The sequence below is a fragment of the Podarcis muralis genome, chromosome 4, assembly GCF_964188315.1.
Source record: "Podarcis muralis chromosome 4, rPodMur119.hap1.1, whole genome shotgun sequence".
NCBI lineage: Eukaryota > Metazoa > Chordata > Lepidosauria > Squamata > Lacertidae > Podarcis > Podarcis muralis.
In genome coordinates, this window is record NC_135658.1 from 9,800,934 (window position 1) to 9,828,219 (window position 27,286).

General features: G+C 49.4%; 1 protein-coding gene across 3 annotated transcripts in view; it reads right to left on the reverse strand.

Moving 5' to 3' along the window:
- Nucleotides 1-2,570: 2,570 nt before the first annotated feature.
- Nucleotides 2,571-27,286, reverse strand: part of WNT11 (Wnt family member 11) — a 60,789-nt gene continuing 36,073 nt past the window's right edge. For all 3 annotated transcript variants that reach the window (XM_028725887.2, XM_028725888.2, XM_077926907.1), the window contains 3 exons: nucleotides 26,198-26,475; nucleotides 23,307-23,599; nucleotides 2,571-6,444 (listed from right to left, as the gene is read on the reverse strand). In XM_028725887.2, coding sequence (XP_028581720.2) covers nucleotides 6,270-6,444; nucleotides 23,307-23,599; nucleotides 26,198-26,475 — 746 coding nt within the window. In that variant the 3' untranslated portion in view covers nucleotides 2,571-6,269. The remainder of the gene's footprint in view (nucleotides 6,445-23,306; nucleotides 23,600-26,197; nucleotides 26,476-27,286) is intronic.

Consider the following 27,286-nt stretch of genomic DNA (forward strand, 5'->3'; position numbering starts at 1 on the left):
AAATTATCTACAGTATCCCCCTGCTGGCCCAGGGTGAGAGCTTCAGTACATAACAAATCTTGTTTTTAAGTTGTATTTCAATCAATTGTTTATATACCTGGTGTTAGCCGCCCTGAGCCTGGTCTTGGCTGGGGAGGGTGGGGTATAAATAAAATTTAATAGTAATAATAATAATAATAATAATAATAATAATAATAATAATAATAATAATTTTTCTCAGCCCAACGGCCACATAACTTTCTAGGCAATCTTCAGGGGGCGGGGTACATCCCATGGCTGGACAGAGCTGGAAGCAAAAGTGGGTGGAGCAATGATTGAAGTTCACCTACTCAACCATCTCTCCCTCATCTTCATCCAGGCAGGCAAGAAACATTATCCGAGTTCAGGGGTACATTTGAGACAATTGAAAAGCAGGGCCGGGGTGGGGTGTGACCTGGGGGGAGTTCTAGGGGCCAGATAAAGAGGGCTGAAGGGCCGTGTGAAAGCCCCCAGGGCCGAGGTGCCCCATCCCTGCCGTAGCAGGTCATGCGAGATGGTCCACATTGTTGAATGGTCTCTTTAAATTTGAAGGTTCACTATTGTTCCACAAGATGTGGTTCCACAAGAACGTGACCTAGTTTTACAGCTGTGAAGCAGTATAGCAGGTGCTGTTAAAGGTAAAGGTAAAGGTACCCCTGCCCGTACGGGCCAGTCTTGCCAGACTCTAGGGTTGTGCACCCATCTCACTCTATAGGCCGGGAGCCAGCGCTGTCTGCAGACATTTCCGGGTCACGTGGCCAGCGTGACAAGCTGCATCTGGCGAGCCAGCGCAGCACACGGAAACGCCGTTTACCTTCCCGCTAGTAAGTGGTCCCTATTTATCTACTTGCACCCGGGGGTGCTTTCGAACTGCTAGGTTGGCAGGCGCTGGGACCGAGCAGCGGGAGCACACCCCGCCGCGGGGATTCGGACCGCCGACCTTTCGATCGGCAAGCCCTAGGCGCTGAGGCTTTTACCCACAGCGTCACCCGCGTCCCAGCAGGTACTGTTAAGTTGTGGTAATTAAGCTGTTGGGTATGGTATACAAAGAGCAGCATGTAGCTCTCTCAGTACCCTGGTGGATGGGATGGTGGATGGGTCATGCTTATTGATATAATGTAATTTAGTGTAAAAAAGGAGTTTTTGTTATTAAAGCCTAGCAAAAGTTACTTTTGCGTTTCTGGAATGTGTGGTCTCCCCAGCACGCCTTCTGCAGTGCAACTAGTCTGCAAATAGTCAACACACATCAGCAAACAGTCCTAAGAACTGAAAAGGGAAGTGACAAAGGAATGGAAAAAGATGGCCTGCTGGATGAGGCCAATAGTCTGCCTGGCCCATCATCCTGCTCACACAGTGGCCAACCAGATACTCCAAAGCAGGCCCAGGAGCAGGACCCAAGCACAAGAGCACGCTCCCCTCCTGTGGTTTCGAGCAAATGGTATTTGGTCGACTTGCCCCCTCCAGCTGTGGAGGTAGAGAATAGACATCATGGCTAGAAGCCATCTCCAGTCTTCTCCACGCATTTGCCCAACCCTCTTTTAAAGCCACTCAAGTTGGTGGCCCTCACTGCCTCCTGTGGCAGTGAGTTCCATAGTTTCACCTTGCACTGCGTGAAGAAGGGCTTTCTTTTGAAACAGCTTCCTATGTCCCTCTGTTGATGTCCTTCATAGACAGGCTGGAAGAGGACCTCCATGAAGGGCTCTCTAGTGCACCCACCAATATACAGTGGTACCTTGGGTCACAGACACTTTAGGTTACAGACTCCACTAAACCAGAAATAGTACCTCGGGTTAAGAACTTTGCTTCAGGATGAGAACAGAAATCGCCCTGCGGCGGCGCAGTGGCAGTGGGAGGCCCCATTAGCTAAAGTGATACCTCAGGTTATGAACAGTTTCATGTTAAGAACGGACCCCCAGAACGAATTAAGTTCTTAACCCGAGGTACCATTGCATTAGGTTCCTATGTGGCTGGGACCTGAAAGACATAACTGGACAACAGCATTCCAATGTGCAACAGGAGGTTGAGAGCAGCCATTTAAATTTCCCACAATGCCTTGGGGCGAAGCTACTTCGGGGATGTGGTAGGAAATTGGCATGGGGACCTAGATGGTGGGCATTTCTTGGTGGTCGGGAAATTCAAGCCAGCATCCATGGTGGGTTTTGCCACTGCCCAGGGACACCCAGTATCTACCAGAGAGCGCATTGCACTGGTGCAGGTGATGATCATGTGACCCTGCTCATGTATGCATTCCTTTCTTTAAGGCGTTTATATTCAGTCTCCCCCCCCCCCCCGTTGAGATAGGCTGAGAGGCAGCGAGGGGGCCCCAAGGTCACCCAGTGAGCTTCGTAACTGAGTGGGGATCCGAACCCTGGCCTCCCAGCTTTTAGCCTGGTGCTCTAGCCACTATGCCATGCTGCCCCAATGGCATCTGAGACTCAAATTGCCAGCGCCTGCCCAGGGAAAGCATTGCTTCAGGCTAATAAGCATTCTCAAGATTCATGTGCAATTCCAGCCTTTATTTCATACCATTGTTAAGCTTGCTTGTAATATATATATATATATATATAATATATAATATTTATATATAAAGTAGAATAGAGGGTGGGGAAAGCAACGGATATATTTTCATAAATATTTCTGTATGTTCCGCATACAAAACAAAATATGTACATCTGCGAAAGATAGTGGTTCTGTGCTGGGATTAATCCTGGCAGGAACGTGCAGCCTGTCCCAGGGTTTTTGGCGAGGTCTGCCAAAAAGGGACAACGTCAGTGTCTGAAATTCATGCATATCCCTCTGTGGGGGTCTCAAGACTCTTCGTCTGTAGCTAGCACACACACACAAACATGAACGCCCCCCTCCAGAACCAACTGCAGTGAGACTCAGGGTACCAGCAGATAATATTCTTTAGTTGTGATTCTTGCTGGTCAGGGGGTTGGCCAAGATGACCTATGTCCACACCTTTCCCATCTCTGGTCTAGCAGAACCACCCATAGACTTGAGCCCAGGTGTCCCCAACACAAACCTTTCTCCTTGTCCCGGTCTGTGGTTGGGTATAAGCAACATTGCATGCCTCCGTTCAGGAGAGGGCAAGGCTGAGACTAACAGATAAAGGTAAAGGCACCCCTGACCATTAGGTCCAGTCGTGGCCCACTCTGGGGTTGCGGCGCTCATCTCACTTTACTGGCCGAGGGAGCCAGCGTACAGCTTCCGGGTCATGTAGCCAGCATGACTAAGCCGCTTCTGGCGAACCAGAGCAGCGCACAGAAACGCCATTTACCTTCCCGCCGGAGTGGTACCTATTTATCTACTTGCACTTTGACGTGTTTTCGAACTGCTAGGTTGGCAGGAGCAGGGACCAAGCAACGGGAGCTCACCCTGTCGCGGGCATTCAAACCACTGACCTTCTGATCGGCAAGTCCTAGGCTCTGTGGTTTAACCCACAATGCCACCTGCGTCCCAGAGACTAATAGATAGTCAGGGATGAATATTCTTCGCGGTTTCCTGCCAAATTCCCAAGCAATACCCTTCCCCTTCCCAAACTCTTCCTTCCTCTCTCCTGCATGAAGCAGCCACGAGAAACCAGCTCCCACCATGTAAGGTTTAAAATCCAAAGCCATCCTTGTAAATCTGAAGAAACTATAAGTAAATATAAGTTTTTTCCTTTACCAACGAGACTTCTCTGTGTTTTAGGAACTCTTTTAAGCAATGCAAGTGATGTGTGAATGAGACAGACTGAGGGACTGGCTAGGTCCAGCTTCCAAGCTTCGAACTCAGCTATACAGTGGTACCTCGGGAGTCGAACAGAATCCATTCTGGAAGTCCGTCCAACTCCCGAAACAGTTTGAGCAGCCAATCGGAAGCTGCGGAAGTTGCGTCAGACATTCGCAAAGAACCTTCGCAAACCGGAAACACTCACTTCCGGGTTTGCGGCATCCGCGAGCCAAAACGTTCAACTCCCAAGGCGTTCGGCTTCCAAGGTACGACTGTATAACTATATTCTTTTTAAAAAAAACAACAACAACCACAAAATCTGCCATGGTGGTTTTCCTCAATGCATCACTTGCCGTGGTTATTTTAGGTCCCATCTGTGCTACACACTTACAGCAGTGCCATGCCACAATTCCCTGCTTGGGAATAATAGCAGCTTAACTTTGGGTACCAATCCAAGATTATGCACATTCCCAGCCATATCTTGACACCATGAGTGGGATGCATGAGATTGTCCTTTGCCGCCGAAGCTCTCTTTCAAGGTGGATCGATGCAAGGATCAGCAGCTGGCAGGTCTGGGGCCAGGGCATAAGGAAGAGCCCTGCTGGATTGGCACGAAATCTCAGCGTCCTGGTCCTGGGAGTGGTCCACCGTGTGCATCCCAGAATCCCACAAAGACAACGGTTGCCGTCCCTGACCCTGTATTCCCAGCAACTGGTATTTCAAGAAAGACTGCTCTTGAACCTAGAGGCTCCATTGACTTTTCACGGCTGACAGGGGTGAAGCCAGGCCTGCCGTCGGCACCCAGCATGCTCAGGCAATTGCCAGGGCAACCCCAAAGTGCCCACTGGTTCTGATGTTGGTTGCTGGCATCGTTTTCTTTTGTTTGGCTTTCTTTTGCATGGCAAGTGTGCCGTGATGCCAAGGTTGCAGTCGCTCGCCACTTTCAGGACTTAGAAGCATTCTAGAGAAAAGGCATCGTGCAGCTACAGCCTCAGGGGGCGCTCTGCTTTGCAGTGTGCCCACTGCCCTCGGAAAAATATCAAAGCACAAGGGTCTCTTCCCCACTGGCACCTCATAAGCTTCCTTGGGGAGACCACCAGGTTGCAATGGGGATCCCCCAGAGGACATCATGCCCAGGGCTCCCAGAAACCTGATGCCAACTCTAGGGGGAGGCTACCCTCCAACTGCCCAGCCCCAAATCTAAAGCTGTGGGAGGTAGTGGTTGCTGCAAGAGTAGGACTTTGAGCACTTCCAGATGGCCTGCTTATTGAGCATGCAACTTGATTTGCCTGCAGGGAGGTTAGGCAACCAGCAAGAGCTCTTCCCCATCACTTTCCTTCCAGCAAAAGTCCCCAAGGCTGCTAGATTGGTTCCAGTTGTGCAACCTGTCTTTGCTGGTCTGCAACTGAATCCTACCCACAAAACTAAGACAGCCTGGAGGTGCCCCAAGTCTCTCCTGCGTTGTTCTTGATGTTTGCGCCCTCCCTCTCTGCCAATTCAGATGCATGGCATACCGCCTCCTTCTGGACATGCTCTGCAAGCGCAGGAGCCTCTGAGCAAGGCACACAAGAGAGAACTCAAGAGAAAGCGAGGTGCATCGTGAAATTCACGACAGCGAGCGCTCACTTTTGAGGAACGGGGCTTGATCCTTGCCTGCTCCTTTCCGCTGCGTCATCAGCTTCTCAAAGTGACCGTCTGTCAAAAGCAGGATTTCCCAGACTTGGGTCTCCAGCTGTTTTTGGACTACAACTCCTATCATCCCTAGCTAGCAGGACCAGCAGTCAGGGATGATGGGATGTGTAGTCCAAAAACAGCTGGAGACCCAAGTTTGGGAAGCTCTGGTCAAAAGCAATCACTCACACCAGGCACAGACACTCAACCCTAGAAAGAAGGGGAAAACGGGGACAAAATACTATGGGGATCTTTCCTCCTTTGACAGCACTCCCATCCAAAAAAAGAATGATGTTGTGAAAAGGGAACCAGTAGAGAGAGAGAGAGAGGGAGAGAGCCTCTGCAGTAAAACACTGTAGAATTTCCTTTGTCCGCTATCAAATGTCATGTTACGTTACAACAGAGAAACAAAGGCTCTCCTGTATTGACTTTCATGTGTTCTTATCCCATTCCTGGCCACCTGCTTCCCATTCCCCCGGCCCCATACCACACACAGAAGGCACTCAGTGGCCAGGTATTGAACAATGACAAGAAGGCCGGTTGTCCACTATATAAGAACCAAGTTTGGTCTTTGCGGTTGTTTTGGCAAGGAAGATCCAAGCGCCAACACCTGTTTGCCAGCTTAAGCCATGCTGTCCTCCACGGATTGTGAAAGATGCTTCCCAATTTATGAAATGTCTGGTCATTCCAGCGTTGCGATGGCTTTCCAACAGTCTTGTGGGTTTTTTGTTTAAAAAAGCAAAGCAGGGCAAACATCGTCCAGGGTTTGGAAAGCTTTTCTTCTGTCCGAAAAGCGCTGGGAAATGTGGCACAGATGTCTCAGTCTGTGGGCCCAGAGGGGAGCCGAGTGGCGCGAGGAGGGGGCCTCACTTGCACACGTATCGCTCGACAGTCCTCTCGCACTTTTTGCAGGTGACGTAGCAGCACCAGTGGTACTTGCAGTGGCAGCGCTCCACCACTTTGTCCATGTAGGGGTTGTAGCCGCGGCCGCAGCACATAAGGTCACAGCTGTCACTGCCGTTGGAGGTCTTGTTGCATTGCCTGCAAGACAGAAAACGTCATGAGCTGGGGATGCCAAAGGCTAGAGGGTGGGGAAGGATGCCTGAGGAACTCAGCTGCGAAGCCCATCAGGCTCCTTGTGGGACTGGGAGCTGGAAGGGAACCAATACATCATCAGGTTGAAAGCGGCCAAAAGCATCTCCGCCTGGGAAGACTTTTCCCTTTCGGGGAAAGGGCTGTAGCTCAGCCGTAGAGCATCTGTTTCGCATGCAGAAGGGTCCAAGTCCAATCCTAACCATCTCTCCAAGGAAGGCTGTGAATATCCCCTGATTGGAACCTCGGACAGCCTCTTCCAAGAACCAGTAGTCCAATTTAGCAGAAAGTGACGTCCTATGTTTCTGTCCTCAAACGCAATGCATGGTCTTCCCCTGACATTGCAGGAAGAGGAGACAGGACACAAACAGAGGCACATCTGCTGAAATTGCAGCATTTGCACAGGTTACAGCATCCCACTTTTCCGGGCACCGAATTTGGATCGGGACCCTCTTGTTGTGGGTGCTCACGCCTCGAAACTGGAAGGGGCTGATGCATACCCTCCAAAATTTTCTGATGGAAATAGAGACGTCCTATTCCGTATGTCCTCCAACATTTCTCTGATGAAAATAGGGACATTCTATTCCATACCCTCTAACATTTCTCTGATGAAAATAGAGGCACCCTATTCCATATCCTCCAACATTTCTCTGATGAAAATAGGGACATGGAATCCATACCCTCCAACATTTCTCTGATGAAAATAGCGGCACCCTATTCCATATCCTCCAACATTTCTCTGATGAAAATAGGGACATGGAATCCATACCGTCCAACATTTCTCCAATGAAGATAGGGACATCCTATTCCATACCCTCCAACATTTCTCTGATGAAAACAGGGACATTCTATTCCATACCCTCCAACATTTCTCTGATGAAAATAGGGACATTATATTCCATACCCTCCAATATTTCTCCGATGAAAATAGGGACATGCAAGCCATACCCTCCAACATTTTCCCAATGAAAATAGGGACATCCTATTCCATACCCTCCAACATTTCTCTAATGAAAACAGAGACGTCCTAAGGAAAAGCAGGACATTCCTGGATCAAAACAGAAACTGGGACAGCTTCTATAAATCTGAGGCTGTCCCCGAAAAATAGGGACATTTGGAGGCTCTGCTGAGGGAGTCACCCAAACAAGGATGGTGCTTTGAAAGGAAGGGGAAGGCAGTTAGCACCATGTTCCTATAATCTTTCAGGGGACATGTGAAGAGGGGTGAAAACACTTGCCTCCTTTGAACTGCCACATTAAAGGAAGTCATCCCAGCAGGGCAATCCTTGCAAGCGGGAGTTGTTTTTCTTTCTGCTCAAAGGAGTGCTGTTCTTTTCTTAATATTGGGGTGGAGGGAATCCCCCCTCAAAACGCTGCCTTTTGCCGTGATCACACAAATATAAGAATGTGCTTTATGCCAGATCAGACTATTTGTCTATTGAGCTCAGTGCTGTCTACTCCGGGGGTGAGAAATGTAATACCCCACCCCAATTTTGCGGGACAACACACATGAGCCCCAGCCAGCATTATCTAGGATCAGGGATGATGGAGTTTTTAGTTAGTGATGGGCACATTCTGTCAGTTTTCCGTTGCTCTCAGCTTCTTACTTTGCCGGCCTGAGGTTCAGTTCTCCACACTTCCAAATCAGTCCCCCCCCCTTTTTTTTAAAAAAAAAAGCCCTCAGCAAATTCATCAGCATTCCTGTGTGAATTTCTCCTAATACACACAATTTTTGTTTGCAAAGCAATTTCCCCTAATGCAAAGCTGCAGCAGCCTCATATCTGGTGTTGCTTGGGGATTCTAAGAAACCAAAAAATCAGTGTGGTTCTGAAAGGTTCTGCCCGCCATATTGATTCAAAATGGCACCTAACTGTAGTCAAACATAGACAAAAACCTGCTCCCTGACTTCAGGAACCACCATGCAACGTTTGGTGACGATAATGTGGTCTTAGATTGTCCTTTAAATGTGAACACAATCAGAATTCTCTACAAAAACTGGGTATCAGCTACTCCTGGTCTAGTCTCACTGGCAGTTCTTCAGGGTCTCAGGGACAAGAGAGGCGCTTTTATTGCCTTCTGCTTGACCCTTCTAGCCAGAGATGCCAAGGATTGAACATGGACCTTATACGTGCAAACCAGATGCTCAAACCACTGGGCTATGGCCCTCCCATAAATAATAATAATAATAATTTATTATTTCTACCCCACCCACCTGGCTGGGTTTCTCCAGCCACTCTGGGCGGCTTTCAACAGAACATTAAAAACAGAATAAAACTTCAAACATTAAAAACTTCCCTAAACAGGGTTCCCTTCAGATGTCTTCTAAAAGTTGGATACAGTGGCACCTCGGGTTAAGAACTTAATTCGTTCCGGAGGTCTGTTCTTAACCTGAAACTGTTCTTAACCTGAGGTACCACTTTAGCTAATGGGGCCTCCTGCTGCCGCTGTGCGATTTCTGTTCTCATCCTGAAGCAAAGTTCTTAGCCCGAGGTACTATTTCTGGGTTAGCGGAGTCTGTAACCTGAAGCGTCTGTAACCCAAGGTACCACTGTATTTCCTTGACATCTGACGGGAGGGCGTTCTATAGGGCGGGTGCCACCACCGAGAAGGCCCTCTGCCTGGTTCCCTGTAACCTCATTTCTCGCAGAGAGGGAACTGCCAGAAGGCCCTTGGAGCTGGACCTCAGTGTCCGGGCTGAATGATGGGGGTGGAGACGCTCCTTCAGGTATACTAGGCCGAAGCAAAGAATTTTTTTGGCAAGCCCTAAATCTCATTCCTCTAGCAACCCCCCCCCCCCGCAAATACCACACAAGGCCATGCATCGCCCCCTCTTAGCCATGATCCAAACTTCACAGCAGCGCCATTCTGGGCTCAGTTTCTGCTTGCAGCTGCACGATGCCAACTGCCAATAAACACAAGGTCCAATGGATGTGGAAAAGCTGCGATTTTTTTTCTGTCTCTTTACAAACGGCTTCAACACTGCTTCCAAAACAGCCTGGCGTGCTCCGTCGATTTGGACACGGCCGTAATTCAACATGAGATCTGGTTGGCGAGAAGCAGAGGAGGGAAACCGAGGTGGTGGAGGAGCTGAGGATGGCTGGACCCTACGCCGTGGACCATCGGTTAATGGATGGAAATGAATCCGAAGAGATTTATATGAAATTCCTCATGAGGTAATGCTTATGAGAAGTTATGGGATTAATGAAGTGCTGAGATCTCGTTCTCGGCCTGTCCTTTTATTTATTTCTGACTCAGCCTGGCCTCCTGTTTGTTATTTCAGATTTGAGTTCCTATCCAGGTTTGACTCTCCCTCCCCCTTCCTGGCTCTCTTAAGCCGGCCGTTCTCATCACCCACTTCTTTTTTTTCCAGGGGTGTGGGGTGGGCTAAGGGGGAGAGAAGAGATGCGTGCAAATATTTACAGATCTCTGGAAGGCTCGGCGCGGCTCCTTCGTTGCAGAACGTCCCCCCCGGGAGCCAAAAACCCACAATTTGCGGCCACATGCTGCATGTTTGTCTAGTGCTGGACCGAAGGCGTCGCTCAAAAGACACCCCTGCGAGCCAGGATGGCCGCCGGCAGCAAACCTCAGTGCACTCCCTCCTACACAAATTAGCCGAGAAGACAAATATTTGGAGCAAAGGTTCACAGCTGAAAACAGGCGCGCGGGGGAAGCTGGAGGGTTCGGGAGGAACTTTCGTGACTGTAAACCCCCTGGATTGCCAGAAAATCATCAGCAGGGTGATTCGTAGGAGAGAAGTGTGGGGTGAAAGGTGTGAGAGGATTAGACAAATGCATGGAGGTCATCACAACTATGTTCTTCCACTGCTAGAGGCCCTAAGCCTCTGAATACCAGTTGTTCAGGAACACAAGCGTTCTTGAGCTCAGGTCCTACTTGAAGGCATCTGGTTGGCCAACAGGATGCTAGACTAGATGGACCATTGGCCTGATCCAACAGGCTCATCTTCTGTTCTTCTCATGTTTAGAATAGGACCACAGCCCTGAATCTGCTTCCTTTGCAGATATTAAGACACACAGCATCTTAAATAGCAGAGACATCACCTTGCCAACAAAGTTCCGTATAGTTAAAGCTCTGGTTTTCCCACTAGTGATGTATGGAAGTGAGAGCTGGACCATAAAGAAGGCTGACCGCCAAAGAATGGATGCTTTTGAATTATGGTGCTGGAGGAGACTCTTGAGAGTCCCATGGAATGCAAGAAGATCAAACCGATCCATTCTGAAGGAAATCAGCCCTGAGTGCTCACTGGAAGGACAGATCCTGAAGCTGAGGCTCCAATACTTTGGCCACCTCATGAGAAGAGAAGACTCCCTGGAAAAGACCCTGATGTTGGGAAAGATGGAGGGCGCAAAGAGAAGGGGACAACAGAGGACGAGATGGTTGGATAGTGTTCTCGAAGCTACCAGCATGAGTTTGACCAAACTGTGGGAGGCAGTGGAAGACAGGTGTGCCTGGCGTGCTCTGGTCCATGGGGTCACGAAGAGTCGGACACGACTAAACGACTAAACAACAACAACAACACACCACACTCTTTCTGCCATTGCCCTCATGCCGTGCACTGATGGGCTTCCCAGAAGAGACATCTCTTCTGCAGTGGCAGACAGCATGGTGGATCTTTAGCCTGGCCGGCAGATTGACTCTTCCGATATCTGTATTCCAGATAAGAATCCGTCTCTCCCTTCACCACCCTGCAAACTCTTCTGCTTTGTTCAGAACTTGTTTCCTCCCCCTTTCCTTTCTTGTCTTCGACTTATCCGGGCAGCAAAGATCAGATCATCCCAAAGAAGAAAGGAGCGTAGATGAATACCGTGTGCTAAATTCAACTATTTCCCCATTTACACCAGTGTAGTTTATTCTGATTGGCAGGGGCACCCCAATGGCTGTTTGAAAAGAACTCCCAAGTACCTGCTACCAGAGATTCCTGCTGTTTTTTTTAGATTACCCGCTCTGGGATCCCACAGCTAATTCTCCCCTGGTCTCCTCGCTGGCCCAAATAGGACTAATTTAGCCAGCTAGCCCTGGTGATCATCTAATGTTTATTGGATGGATTTCCCCCCTAAATTGATTTTTGAATTTATTGTTATTCCCGTTTTATACTGTATTTTATGCTGTTTTTTGTTGCATCAATTAAGTGTTTTAAATTTGTCATTAGCTGCCCTGAGCCCGGTTTTCTGAATTGGGAAGGACGGGGTATAAATAAAAATTTATTATTATTAGTCTGCAAATATCACACAACCAATTAATGTTTCTACAGTTTGCCTTCTGTTAAAATGCACGGCCCGTAGCAGATAGGGAGATGAATGAAACAGGTTTTAGTGGAGGCAAAACTGTAGCAGAACAGAAAGTGCAGATTGCAATGAACATAGGGCAATATGAAAATCACTACCTCCTTACATCCCTGGCTTTGGCGCTTCCTCATAGCTGTTCCACAAACCAAACCAGAGCTCACTAATTTAAAAGGGATGAGGGAAAGAGAGCCATTTCACTTTCCAAGTATAATTGCTCATTTCATAGAGAATTGAATCAACTGATTTATTTATTTTTTGGAAACCTAAGTTGTTTCGCCCTTTCCAGTGAAAGGCAGAGATATTCCTGCTTTGTCTTTTACTCTTTCCCCTATTCCCTTTCCATTAACTGCATCCTAGTCTGCTATCATTTACCGCTTATTTCAAAACTGTTGGTGAGTGTTTTAGGAAGAAGGTGGGAGGCTGGTGTTAGGAAACTCGAAGGGCCTCATTTAAAAGATAAGGTTAAACAGGGTTTTCCTTACAAGGAAGTTCCATCCCCACAGCTGAATAGAAACCATATTTTCTCCCCGGTTCAGCACATGCTTGTTACTGGCGCTCATAAATCGGCGGAGCTGTTTCGCAAACCGGTTCCTGTCAAGATTTATCTTCCTCTCCAGGTTGTATTTCTTTTGCTTAGCAAAACCACAGCAGAGATAATCATGAGGGGACAGCTATCTACGCAATAGCACTGGCCCGTTGGAAACGTAATTCTCAAGATGCAGAGTTGCGCACCAATTCTGTGCAGTTTAAAGCTATTGGTTCCCATCTAGACCTTGTGCAACTTGGCCGTTTGCGGAATCTGGGAGGGTTCTGGGAGAATCCAGGAGGGCAGGGCGCATTAGCAGGAACGCCAACTCCAGATTCAAGCTACGAATGCTCCCTAAAGCTTGGGTGTGTTTAGATTTCAGGACTTTGGTTCAGGACCGCTTCCAGTTTCAACTTTTTTGTTGTTGTTGAAAAAGAGGAAGGAAAAAGAGCATAAACGAAAACAGGCTTTCTTTTTTCCAACATGGCCCCAGGATAACTAAGAACAAGTCCCAGGTTTCCACTTAAAGCTTTCTAAGCACCAACGTGCCCTCATTTGGGTGGGTGGGGTGAGCGTTTTGCATAGACCTGTTTCAGTCATTTGACTCCCCCCAGGAATTCACCCATAGGGGGAGGGTGCTAATTGGGGAATGATCGTTAGGTCAAAATGGAAACATCCTCTTCAGTTAACCAATGCATCCACCTGCTGGCGTGAAATTGTTCCCTGTGGCGCATGATGCAACTGTATGCATAACGTCATAGACAATGGAACATTCTCCCTAATTATCCCCATCATCCTGTTAAGTGATCAAAACACAATTGATGGGACGCGAGAGAAGTTTCCCACCTTCGCTTCTGCTTCTTTTTCCACACGTTCATCTTCTCCCACCCTCGAGTCCCTCCTTCTTTCCAGTTCACCTCTACAAGACCATTGGGGGAAACAGATCTGCTGCTTGCCATAGACAATGGATTCAGCAGAGATCTTGGATTTCTAAATCACATGAAGGTACCGAGTCAGAGCATTGTTTCAGATAGCCTTGCCTTACCAGCAACTCCCCTTTGAAACACAGGTGCAAGGGACTGACCTTGGAACTTGTAGCACGTAAAGGTGGGTTATTTATTTGCTATTTATTGCAGCGTGATCACAGGGACGCGGGTGGCCCTGTGGGTTAAACCACTGAGCCTAGGACTTGCCGATCAGAAGGTCGGCGGTTCGAATCCCCACGGCGGGGTGAGCTCCCGTTGCTCAGTCCCTGCTCCTGCCAACCTAGCAGTTCAAAAGCACGAAGTGCAAGTAGATAAATAGGTGGCGGGAAGGTAAACGGCATTTCTGTGCGCTGCTCTGGTTCGCCAGAAGTGGCTTAGTCATGCTGGCCACATGACCCGGAAGCTGTATGCCGGCTCCCTCGGCCAATAAAACGAGATGAGCGCCGCAACCCCAGAGTGGGCCATGACTGGACCTTACGGTCAGGGGTCCCTTTACCTTTTTTCACAGCGTGATCACATTTGGTGCACGTTCAGCTCATGCAGTTTCAGTGACATGCGATTGACGCCTGCCAAACTGCAGGAGGCAGTGGAAGACAGGAGTGCCTGGTATGCTGGTTAAAATCCCACAAGTTAGCTCAGCTGATTAGAGCGTGGTGTTGATAACTTCCAGGTCAGGGGTTTTATCCCCATACAGGCCACCTACAAATTCCTGCATCGCAGGGGACTAGACGACCCTCAGGGGAGGCCCGGATTTAGGTTTGATGAGGCCCTAAGCTACTGAAGGTAATGGGGCCCTTTATATGTCCAGCTGCCCTTTGTCAACAACAAATTGTCGCTGTTTTTGGGTTGAATATATGCTACATGGTGAGAGCTGGACCAGAAAGAAGGCTGATCGCCAAAGAATGGATGCCTTTGAATTATGGTGCTGGAGGAGACTCTTGAGAGTCCCATGGACTGCAAGAAGATCTAACCTATCCATTCTGAAGGAAATCAGCCCTGAGTGCTCACTGGAAGGACAGATCCTGAAGCTGAGACTCCAATACTTTGGCCACCTCGTGAGAAGAGAAGACTCCCTGGAAAAGACCCTGATGTTGGGAAAGATGGAGGGCGCAAAGAGAAGGGGACAGCAGAGGATGAGATGGTTGGACAGTGTTCTCGAAGCTACCAGCATGATTCTGACTAAACTGTGGGAGGCTGTGGAAGACAGGAGTGCCTGGTGTGATCTGGTCCAGGGGGTCATGAAGAGTCGGACACGACTAAACAACAACAACAATTTATGGACCTAATAGGTATCTCAAGCCATTTGCACATAACAAAATAACCAGTCCATGCAGAATGTAGGCACCCTGTATATAGAAAGGAGCAAACCAGTGATATTTTAGGGAGCAGGCTAGCAGGCAGGGCCCATGACTTACATCATAGGAGCCTACACAACACAAAACACTGTTGCTGGATGTAGGTTTTATTTCATTTGTTTTTTATCTTATATTTCGGAAATGTACATCCAGTTCTTTCTCCTTTAAATTTTTTTGGGGGGCCCAAGAGAGTGGGGCCCTAAGCTATAGCATGTTTAGCTTCTACGTAAATCCGGCACTGCTCAGGGGACCTTCCATCTAAATAATTCCTATGAAATTCAAGTAAGGCAGAGAGCTTGTTGGACTTCCTGAGGCTTCACTACGCACTCTTCTCCCATTTTTAGTAATGCTTTACTTAACTTCATAAATTTATTTCGAATTACATGGAGGGCACCAGAATCTTTGCACCGCTTGAGGCCTCTCAAGGCCTTAATCCAGCCCTGGGCAGGGAGTTTAGATTATGATGGCTATTTGTTCTGATGTGTTTGGAGGGACACTAGATGATGTTGCATCAAAATAAGTGCGGTCCCACACTCCCCAATGCATTTCCAGCACACTTTTTTCTGCTGGGGGGACCAGGTTTGTTCCACAAGACCACCCTATGAAATACAACAGGGCAATTTATCTGGATGTGATGGAATCCCACCCGAAAACAGCGATAGTCTGGAAGCCCTACACTTCTGTACCGGACAGACCACAGGTGCTTATTTGTTGAGCATCGCTTCCAGAAGTACAAAGCCACCAATTCTGCAAACCGCAAACAGCCGGGCACACCAGATATTGGATATGTGGGTTCCTATTTCCATGAGTGAGGGAGGGAAAGCTTGAATCTGCTAATAAAAGGATCGGACAGATAGCTTATCAGCTCTTTCTGAGCATGTTAAGTATCTGAGCTGCTCCAGACAATAAGGTTTGCATTATGCATTCCTGGAAAGTCCATCCCAGATATGGAACTCATAACATGGTTCTGGAGAAAACAAAGTTATCTTTTATGCCTTCATACATTTTTGTTTCTTTTCTAAAGGGGCTTTTAATAAAGGGACAGAAGCAATGATAGAATCAACTACTGGCTACTTGCAATATTATAAAACGTATAACTAGATGCAAGAAAGCAGTGGGTTGCCTTGTTCTGCACAGATAGCTGCCTTAAACTGAGTCCATCTGGCTCAGTACTGGCCACACAGGCTGGCAGCAGCTTTCCAGGATTTCAGGCAAGGGATACCCCAAGCCCCATCTGAGGACTGAACTGGGCACCTCCTGTGTACAAAGCAGATATTACACTGCTAAGCTACAGCAACCATTCTCTTGGATATGTGTTATGTAGAGATCTCAGTTTGGGCAATCAACTTCCAACCTCCAGGGGTTTCCTGGCTATAAAAGGGGAAGTCACAGAGAAATTCAGAGAAGTTTTCAAATCGGAAGACGGGCGAACTAATACCAGTCTACTGGAAGAAGCAAAGATCACCCATGTTGAAGCAATGATTCTTCAACATCAACTTCGTTGGACTGGTCATGTGCGGATGACTGATTATCGTCTGCCAAAGCAACTACTCTATTCTGAACTTAAAAATGGAAAGCGTAATGCCGGTGGTCAACAAAAGAGGTTTAAAAACTGTCTCAAGGCAAATCTTTAAAAATGTAGGATAAACACCGACAAATGGGAAACACTGGCCTGCGAACGCTCCAGTTGGAGAACAGCCTTTACCAAAGGTGTCATGGACTTTGAAGACACTCAAACTCGGGACACAAGGGAGAAACATGCTAAGAGGAAGGCATGCTTGGCAAATCCACACCGTGATCAACTCCCGCCCAGAAACCTATGTCCCCACTGTGGAAGGATGTGTGGATCCAGAGCTGGCCTCCACAGTCACTTACGGACTCACTGTTAAAACCATGTTCATGGAAGACAATCTTACTTCGCTATGAGGGATTGCGGAAGAAGAAGAAGAAGAAGAAGAAGAAGAAGAAGAAGAAGAAGAAGAGCTCAGAAGCCTCCAGGTGACTGTAGAATCATCTGTCAGAATTTAGAGCTCCAGGTGGTCCACCCTTTCAGTATCACAACTCCTGCTTGCAGTGTTTGGCGCTGTGGTCTAAACCACTGAGCCTCTTGGGCTTACCAATCAGAAGGTTGGCGGTTCGAATCCCCGCGACGGGGTGAGCTCCCGTTGCTCAGTCCCTGCTCCTGCCAACCTAGCAGCTCAAAAGCACGTCAAAGTGCAAATAAATAAATAGGTACCGCTCCAGCGGGAAGGTAAATGGCATTTCCATGCACTGCTCTGGTTCAGAAGCTGTACACCGGCTCCCTCGGCCAGTAAAGCGAGGTGAGCACCGCAACCCCAGTGTCATCAGTGACTGGACCTAACTGTCAGGGGTCCCTTTACCTTTACCTTTACCTTTTACCTAAAGGAATTGATTTGCTGGTTTGAATGAGTGAGTGAGTGGGCTCTGTGTGGGTGCCTGTAACTCCCCATTCTGATGCCACTACAGTCACCCAGAGGCTTCTGAATGTGTGGCGGCTGTCTCAAAGTCTAATGTGTGAACTGGTGAGCAGTTTATGAGCTTCTTGTGTGCTGCTCTGCTTTTGTACTTGTAGGTTTCACACAAGCAGGAATTGTGGACAATTGTAGTCAGAAAACATTGTATGCTGGACCCACAGCTCCAAGTTCCATTAAATATGGCAGTGCTTCCCTACCGTTAGGACAGAGGTGGGGAAACACAGGCTCAATGCGGCCCTTCAGTCTTCTCTGTCTGGCCCTCCAGACTCTCCCCAAGCCACATCCTCTCATACCTCTGCTTTGACTCCTCCCTAAGTATGTTTGCCTGGTTTGCTGAACTCTGCTTGCTTATCTTGCTGGAGGGCAGAAAGATCAATCTTATTGTACAGAGGTAAAATTTGCATTCATGGCTCCGCCCACTTTTGCCACTAGCACATGGCTCCCAGAAGGCAATGCAGCTTTTACACTAAGGAAAGTTCCTCACCCCTGGCTTCGGTAAAAAAGGTAAAAGGTAAAGGACCCCTGCATGGTTACGTCCAGTCAAAGGCAACTATGGGGTTGCGGTGCTTATCTCGCTTTCAGGCTGAGTGTGATGGCCTGGGATTCGGACTCGGATGCTGAACCTGAGGGATCCCAGCCTGCACAGGATTCCCCGCCTCCAGAACCAGCTGAGCCAGGGCTGGGGCATGAGCTGAAGGGTCCTCACCTGTGCTGGATCCTCAGGTGCAGGCACCAGCTGAGTCTGCTCTGGCTCCTGAGGTGATGGAGGACCCATTGCCTGCAGGTGCTCCACTCTCAGCCCCGTCAGGGGAAGCTGAGGTTGCCTCTGGGTCTGGTAACCCTCCAGCCTCTCCTGAGCTGCAGAGGCTCAGGGCAGAGAGGCGGAGGGAACTAAGTTCCCACAGGAGGAGTGCTCGCCTCCAGGCCAGGAGATGCGAGACACCAGAGGATCGTGGCTGCCCTATGCCTCGGGGCAGATAAAAGCCGGCCAGCCCCAGTCCCAAGTTGTGGGAGCAACATTGTCAGTTGCTAGTTCCTGCCTGAACCCTGTCCTGCTTACCTGCCTGAGCTCCTGACCCGCCCCGGCTCCCTGCTTGCAAGCCTGTTCCTGACTTCACCCGACTCCCTGCCCTGCACCCAGCTTCAGCTACTACGGACTGCTTCCACGTTGCGCCTTCGACCACGGACCACACTTGGACCTCGTCTCTCGGGTAACCCACGGGACCAGCACACCGAGGGAGCCGGCATTTGTCCATAGACAGCTTTTGGGGTCATGTGGCCAGCAGGACTAAACCACTACTGGCACATGAAGGACTGTGACGAGTGCCAGAGTGCACGGAAATGCCGTTTACCTTCCTGCCGCAGAGGTACCTATTTATCTACTTCCACCGGTGTGCTTTCAAACTGCTAGGTTGGCAGGAGTTGGAACAGAACAATTGGAGCTCATCCCATCACAGGGATTTGAACCGCCGACCTTCTGATCGGCAAAACCAAGAGGCTCAGTGGTTTACACCACAGTGCCACCCGCCTCGCTTGCTTAACCCTTTCCGCACTCGCTGCTCCTCCCAGGCAGTCACTTCCCATGGATCCTTTTCTCTGAGATGAAGCAATACTTGGGAATCCAGGGACAGGGAAAGGAGGCTGCTGGTAGCAGCATCCTCCAGCAGTTGATATGGTGGTAGACTACCCCTGAGCCTGGAGGTTCCATTGGACCATGACTAATAGGCATTGATAGACTTCTGTTGCACAACCCACAGCCCAGATGCAGCTAAGAGAATCCAATTCATAGCAGCACTGCCTGAAGTCCGTTCTTGAGTACATAAATCCATTAATAACTCCAGTTAATCCACTAATGTTCTCAGAGGAGGGGGAAGCGGGAAGGAGGGGGGAAGAGAGGCTTATCCTGGCGACGTCGTCTTTCTGACACCTCTGGTTTGCTGATCCCTGCTCCAACTTGAAAGGGAAAGTGTCGTTTCTTCTTCCTCTGCCAGTCCAGAGCGAGCAAGTGTGAATGGATGAAATGGGAACGCATTATTGCTGGGGAGGCCGGTGGGCAGACAGAAGGATGCACACCTTCTGAGAAAGCACTTCCGGCCAAACGGATCAGTTTTAAAAGGCGGCAGCGGTGGGATCTTCCAAACGTGGAAGCTCAAACAGCGTATAATATTATAGATGCCCTCGGGGCCTTATAAAGCTATTTGGAAGAGGTCCATATGAACATTACACTTCTTTATGTGTGGGAAGTGTGAACCATATTTTATATATTTTCACACACCCACACACAGGGAGATTCCATAACGCCTTTGGCTCCTGCATGAAAAGTCTCTGCTCCCTTATAAGACCATAGGAAACTGCCTTAAATGGAGCGAGACTTTTGGTCCATTGAGCTCAGGCTTGCCAACACTGACTGGCAGAGGCTCTCCGGGGTTTCAGACTGGGGACATTCCAAGCCTGGAGGTGCCAGTGGAGATTGATACAGGGACCTTCTGCATGCAGCGCAGATGCTCTCGCACTGAGCTACAGCCCCAGTTTGTCAGGACTAGAGTTGGGCATAGGTCATCACCTGGTAGGCAGGCTGGGACCCTACCTGCCCGCAGACTGATGGCGGCTAATGGATTGAGGTTGAATCCTGACCAGACAGAAGTACTGTTTTGGGGGGACAGGGGGCAGGCTGGTGTGGAGGACTCCCTGGTCCTGAATGGGGTAACTGTGCCCCTGAAGGACCACGTGCACAGCCTGGGAGTCATTTTGGACTCTCAGCTGTCCATGGAGGTGCAGGTCAATTCTGTATCCCAGGCAGCTGTCTACCAACTCCACCTGGTACGCAGGATGAGACCCTACCTGCCCGCGGACTGTCTTGCCAGAGTGGTGCATGCTCTAGTTATCTCCTGCCTGGACTACTGCAATGCGCTCTACGTGGGGCTACCTTTGAAGGGGACCCAGAAACTACAACTAATCCATAATGTGACAGCTGGGAGTGGCCGCAGAGACCACATAACACCGGTCCTGAAACACCAACATTGGCTCCCAGTACGTTTCAGAGCACAATTCAAAGTGTTAGTGCTGACCTTTAAAGCCCTAAACGGCCTCGGTCCAGTATACCTGAAGGAGCATCTCCATCCCCATCGTTCAGCCTGGACACTGAGGTCCAGCTCCGAGGGCCTTCTGGCAGTTCCCTCCCTGCAAGAAGTGAGGTTACAGGGAACCAGACAGAGGGCCTTCTTGGTGGTGGTGCCCTCCCTCCCATCAGATGTCAAGGAAATAAACAACTACCAGACTTTTAGAAGACATCTGAAGGCAGACCTGTTTAGGGAAGTTTCCAACGTTTGATGGTTTATCGTGTTTTTAATATTCTGTTGGGAGCCTCCCAGAGTGGAGAATTATCATCATCATCAACAGAACAGTAACTCCCCAAAAATTAAAGGAATATGTCGAGCAAAGATTTTCAGAGCAAAGAGCAGCCACTGTTTATCTGAGCACAGAAATATTGCCTGGCTGACTGAAGGCAGCAATTCAAGACGGCAAGAACGAGGAGGGAAGGAAGGGGGGAAAGCAGACGATTATTAAAAATGTGGTTGTGTCCAACTGGACAATTCTGAAAGGCAGAAATTCAATGCTTTGAGTGGGAATTCAACCAGGATACGGCTTTAAAAACAAATAAACGTGTGCCGAGGGATCTTGGATAACCTCCCTGTACAAATCCAAAGCACTTTGGATGTCAACGGTGTTGGGTCATCTCCAGGCCAGTTGGAGGGCTGACTTTTGGGTTCTCCAATCCCCAAACACAAGCCCTTTTGTTTTGCCACGGACACGGGTCATTTGTCTGGCAATGGATCTTCCAGATGGAAAAGAGGATACCAAGACAAGACTGTACAGCTGAGGAATGAGGGCAGTAACATGGAGATGGTGGAAACTGCCTTGAAGTAAAGGTAAAGGGATCCCTGACCATTAGGTCCAGTCTTGGCCGACTCTGGGGTTGCGGCGCTCATCTCGCTTTGTTGGCCAAGGGAGCCGGCGTACAGCTTCCGGGTCATGTGGCCAGCATGACTAAGCCGCTTCTGGCGAACCAGAGCAGCGCACGGAAACGCCGTTTACCTTCCCGCTGGAGCGGTACCTATTTATCTACTTGCACTTTGACGTGCTTTCGAACTGCTAGGTTGGCAGGACTGAGCAACGGGAGCTCACCCCGTTGCGGGGATTTGAACTGCCAACCTTCTGATCGGCAAGTCCTAGGCTCTGTGGTTTAACCCACAGCGCCACCAGTGTCCCTTGAAAACTGCCTTAGATAGAGTCAGATCCTTGGCTTGTCTAGCTTAGCGTAAGTCTATCTATCTACCGTTCCCAGGATTCTTTGGGGGAAGCCATGACTGTAAAAGTGGTATAGCAGTGCTTTAAACTGTAAGGCGTGGCCTCGGTCTCGGCCACAGAGCCTGATTCAGCATGGAAAAATAGAAAACCACCTTACACCATGTCATACTATTTATTCAACTAGCCAAGCATGGTCTACTCTGACTGGCAGTGGCTCCTAGGATCTCAGGTATCATGGCCTTGAGCTCAGAGGAGGAGGAAACAGAGTCAGTGTTACCTGTTCCACACCTGACCAATAGCTCAGGCAGCATAGCAAGTGGGAGACCACAGTAAGTCGAAGAAGTGACTGCATGTAGGCCAGAAGGTTGGTTCTTAAGAGCCCTAATATTTCAGGTAATAGGGTGGAGCTTAGGAAGAAGAGTCTCATAAGGGCCTCAGCTGACCTCCAGCCTTGCTTGGAGCAACGTGGCTTACTGGGAACTATCCATGGTGCTGAAACCACTGGGCAGCAGGTGCTGAAACCTGCAGGTACCCGGCGCACAACTCTGGACTGATCCAGCAGGACTCTTCTGGACGCACATACAGACCAGACACTCAATGCCCACATGTTTGGACAGGCAGGTGCCCACGCTCACTCACATCCGTTCAGATCTCCCACACTTCTGCCAATCAGCAGAGAAGTGAGAGGGGGTTCTCCCCATCACAGTGCTGCAATTGGATGGGGAAAGCAGGAGAAGGGAAGACCTCTTCATACTTTTAAAAGTCATTGCATGAAAGTCTTGGCAAACAGAAAGGAGCCCTCCTTCTGGTTCCCTGAGCTCCTAGACTTTCTTCCAAAGGCACAACGGAAGAAAGTGTCCTTTCTAGAGGTAAGAAGAGGTTCCTTGCTTGGGGGACTATAGCTGTTTTGGACACCCAAGCATACCCCAAACCACTAACAAGAACCCCATGGATGAAGAACAAGCAGAAAATATGTTATTATTGTTATTTTAAGAAGACTAAAACTTTTTTTTAAGAAACACTTGGGGGTTGGATGCCACCTGCAGACTGCAGATTCTAAGAATGTGCTATACTCCTGGGCCTTTTAGGAACACATTTCTGAATGAGTCAGACTCCATTGAGTCCCAACTCTGAAGCCCAATGGATTTGCAAAACACAGACCCTTGAATCAACCACTGGCCTGCAGGGTTTTCTGGACACTGGTGCCAAGTCTTGTTTCCTTAGTATTTACTGCAGAAAGAAGATTTGTAATGACTTTGGTTTAGTGGTGCTGATTTGGAGGGAACTACTAAGTGAGAGGAAGGGACGCGGGTGGCGCTGTAGGTTAAACCACAGAGCCTAGGACTTGCTGATCAGAAGGTCGGCGGTTCAAATCCCCATGACTGGGTGAGCTCCCGTTGCTCGGTCCCTGCTCCTGCCAACCTAGCAGTTCGAAAGCACACCAGTGCGAGTAGATACATAGGTACCGCTCCGGCGGGAAGGTAAACGGCATTTCTGTGCACTGCTCTGGTTCGCCAGAAGCGGTTTAGTCATGCTGACCACATGACCCGGAAGCTGTACGCCAGCTCCCTCGGCCAATAAAGCGAGATGAGCGTCGCAACCCCAGAGTCGGCCATGACTGGACCTATTGGTCAGGGGTCCCTTTACCTTTACCTTTACCTTTACCTTACTAAGCGAGAGGAGGATCATAGAATCATAGAATCATAGAGTTGGAAGAGACCACAAGGGCCATCGAGTCCAACCCCCTGCCAAGCAGGAAACACCATCAGAGCACTCCTGACATATGTCAGCACTCCTGACATATGGATGAAGAACAGGTTCTACCTAGAGAGCATTTACCTGTCCTGAGTCCCGTGCGATCCCACTTTCTCATTCTTCATGCAGAAATCAGGCGAGCTTTGCAAATAAACCAGCTCCGTCTCCTTTACCGGGCGGATGTCAAGATCCTTGGGGACTAGATGCTTGCGGGTGCCCATAGGCCGATGCACCACCTTTGTAGCTGAAAGGTATTTGTTTTTTAAATCCAGGGCAATGTCTCTCAGTTCCTGAAGCCCCCTCCAGCAGGTCTTGATCGAGCAGGAACCAGATACTCCGTGGCATTTGCATTTCATCTCCAGAGAAGCTTTCAGGGCCTGTGGAAAGAGCAGCACAGGGATTTTGAAGTGACTTTTCCCTTTTGCTCAAATGCTCACCATCACCCCCCCACTGTTGCCGCCCCTCCCAGGGAAACGCTGAAAGGAATAAATGTCCTCACTGTGTTACAATCAAGGCTGTGCGTCTTGGGCACGTGAATGAAACTTATTTGTATATACCGTATTTTTCGCCCTATAGGGCGCACCCAGTTTTTTTGGGGGGAAATAAAGAAAAAAAATTTATCCCCCCCCCCCAGCCATGGGGCTGGGGCGGGGGAAGCCCGAGCTTCCCCTGACCCCAGCCCCCAGAACAGGCTGCTATCCGCAAGCCTTCAGAGCCCGGCGGGAACTCCCGCGGGCTCCAAAGGCTTGCGGATAGCTTCCTGAAGCCTGGAGAGCGAGAGGGGTCGGTGCGCACCGACCCCTATCGCTCTCTAGGCTTCAGCGAAAGCCTGCATTCGCCCCATAGGATGCACACACATTTCCCCTTCATTTTTGGAGGGGGAAAAGTGCGTCCTATAGAGCAAAAAATACGGTAATTTTCATAGGTCTGGGGAAGCATTTCGATTCTGCCCCGTTTATCTCTCTTTGCCCCTTGACTCCACCTCCCTGCCCCGCTCCGCCCTCCGCCGTCTTGCACCACTGACACAATTAAGATTGTAAGCTCACAGGGGCAAGGACCCACCAAGGACTAGCACTGGCTTACGCTACTCTGTTACACCATGAAACAATTCACCCTGCTTTTGCTCCTCGTGAGAAGGAGTACACAGAAATGCATCTCTGAGTTGTGGTGGAGGATGTGGCTCAAACAAAGCCCTTTACAACTGGAGCTATTTCTTTCTTTTTTAAATAATAATAATAATATACAGAAATGGAATTCAGTGGCATGAAAAGTCACTCCATCTGAAATCTACCACCAGAGGTTGCTTCATATCATGCCACAGTGAGGATGGCCTCAGTAAGGAGTTTACATGCCCACTCAGGTAAAATGTAAAGGTAAACCTTGGATGTTTAAATCCAGTCAAAGGCAACTATGGGGTTGCGGCGCTCATCTCTGTTTGTCCACAGACAGCTTTGCAGGTCATGTGGCCAGCATGACTAAACTGCTTCTGGTGCAACGGAACACCGTGATGGAAACCAGAGCACACGGAAATTCCATTTTCCTTCTCGCCACAGCGGTACCTATTTATCTACTTGCACTGGTATGCTTTTGAACCGCTGGGTTGGCAGAAGCTGGGACAGAGCACCACTGAGATTCGAACCGATAACCTTCTGATCGGCAAGCCCAAGAGGCTCAGTGGTTTAGACCACGTCCCACTCAACCAATGGGCAAAATCCCTGGAAAGTTTGGTTGCAGTTTTGAATGGGCTTCTGCACTTTTAGAATTCATTTGCAGATATCTTCTACTTTTAGATTCACTGCTCCACCTGTTTTTGTCCATGCAGCCGCCTCTGAAAGTGAGCAGCCAACCACACCAGCTGGTTGCAGAAGGATAGTTAGCTTAGCAAGCAAGTGCTATGCAGCCTCCGTTTGTAAGATGAAAGCTTAAACATCTCCATTCAGGAGTAAAAGACGTATTGATTTGGGTTAGGGTAGGCACACTCAGCCAGGTATTTTTGCTTGCTGAGCAAGGGTAGTGGGAGCCAGACCAAAACAGAACGCTTAGTGGAAACTGGAAAAAAGATGAATGACAAGCCATAACCTGCATATGCAAGGCAATAACTGAAACATTAAAAGGGACGCGGGTGGCGCTGTGGGTTAAACCACAGAGCCTAGGACTTGCCGATCAGAAGGTCGGCAGTTCGAATCCCCGCGACGGGGTGAGCTCCCGTTGCTCGGTCCCTGCTCCTGCCAACCTATCAGTTTGAAAGCATGTCAAAGTGCAAGTAGATAAATAGGTACCGCTCTGGCGGGAAGGTAAACAGAGTTTCTGTGCGCTGCTCTGGTTCGCCAGAAGCGGCTTAGTCCTGTTGATCACATGACCCGGAAGCTGTACGCCGGCTCCCTTGGCCAATAAAGCGAGATGAGTGCCACAACCCCAGAGTCGGCCACGACTGGACCTAATGGTTAGGGGTCCCTTTACCTTTACCTTTAACTGAAACATTAATGGGCACAGAGCAGAGAATGGATGGACTCTCCCAGAAACACCAAAGGGTTGGGCCTCAATGAGACCATCAAACTGACTAGCACTGGCTCTCCAGGGTCTCAAACAGGGACTCTGAAGATGGCAAGGATTGAACCTGGTGCCTGTGCTCAACCACAGGCGTGCAGGGTAAGGATTTGGGGAGAGGGCCTTCTTGGTGGAAGCCAGAGAACAGGCCAATATCTCCCTCCAAGAACTCTGCCACGAGTGACCGCAGGAGAAAACATACTGGTGCAATAGGTCTCCTGCCCAGTTTCCCTCAATGGTGCCCACAGCCTGCCAACTGAGGAGTCCACCTCCATTTGCTTCTAGCAGGGTGATGGCCCAGCCAAAAGCTCTCCCTTTGTACACAGGTTCAGCCCAATTGCTGGTTGAATCGGTACCGGCTTCCAACCCTTTTGTCAACCCCGGACGGCGATTGCATAATGAGAACATCTCTTTTCAGAATTGGTTACCTGTCTCCCTACTTCACTGTTGTGCAGATGCATCAGCTTATTGGCTTGTGATCCTGATTTTTTCATCTTCATGGGAGCATCTGAAAATTTGGACCCCATGACAAGACCATAGTTGAGGTTGTCAGCACATCCTCCCCAGCGATACCCAGGTCCAGGTGTCTCACCTGGGATGGGACCACAGGAGCAGCCAGGGAGGTCCCCGGTGGTGCAGGCTCTGGCGATGGTGTGGCTGATGGCTGCGGCGGAGAGGGCGTACACAAAGGCTGACTCCCTCGTGCCTGCGGAGACAGAAAGGCTGATAGGAATACATTTCCACTGGATTTTCAGTCGGGTAGAAAACAAACGGGAGAGGGAAACATGGCTCAATGAATAGGAAATCTTGGAAGCTCTCATGATAATCAGGCTGTCAACCTCTAAAGGTCATCGCTTCTCATCTAGCAAGTACTAAAAGGTAAAGGGACCCCTGGCCATTAGGTCCAGTCGTGGCCGACTCTGGGGTTGCGGCACTCATCTCGCTTTAGTGGCCGAGGGAGCCGGTGTACAGCTTCCGGGTCATGTGGCCAGCATGACTCAGCTGCTTCTGGCGAACCAGAGCAGCGCACGGAAACGCCGTTTACCTTCCCGCCGGAGTGGTACCTATTTATCTACTTGCACTTTGAGGTTCCTTCGAATTGCTAGGTTGGCAGGAGCAGGGACTGAGCAACGGGAGCTCACCCCGTCGTGGGGATTCGAACTGCAGACCTTCTGATCGGCAAGTCCTAGGCTCTGTGGTTTAACCCACAGCGCCACCCGCGTCCCTTGCCGTGGGCCTGTTACGTACCCACTAAACCAGCCAGCTGTCCTCAGGTGCCCTTGGGGACTCTATTCTGTTGCCAGTGTGGAAGTAAGATTCAACTGTCAGTCCAGTCCGTTCCCATACATGGGGGGGGGGGGGAAGGCATCAACTTGCCTGCTTATATAATGCTTTATAATGAGTTAGGCCATTGCTCTCCAAAGTTTGAGGCAGGGGACATGCCAAACCCTACCTGTAGATGCCGAGGATTAAATCAGACACCTTCTGCATACAAAGCAGATGGGGTACCCATAGAG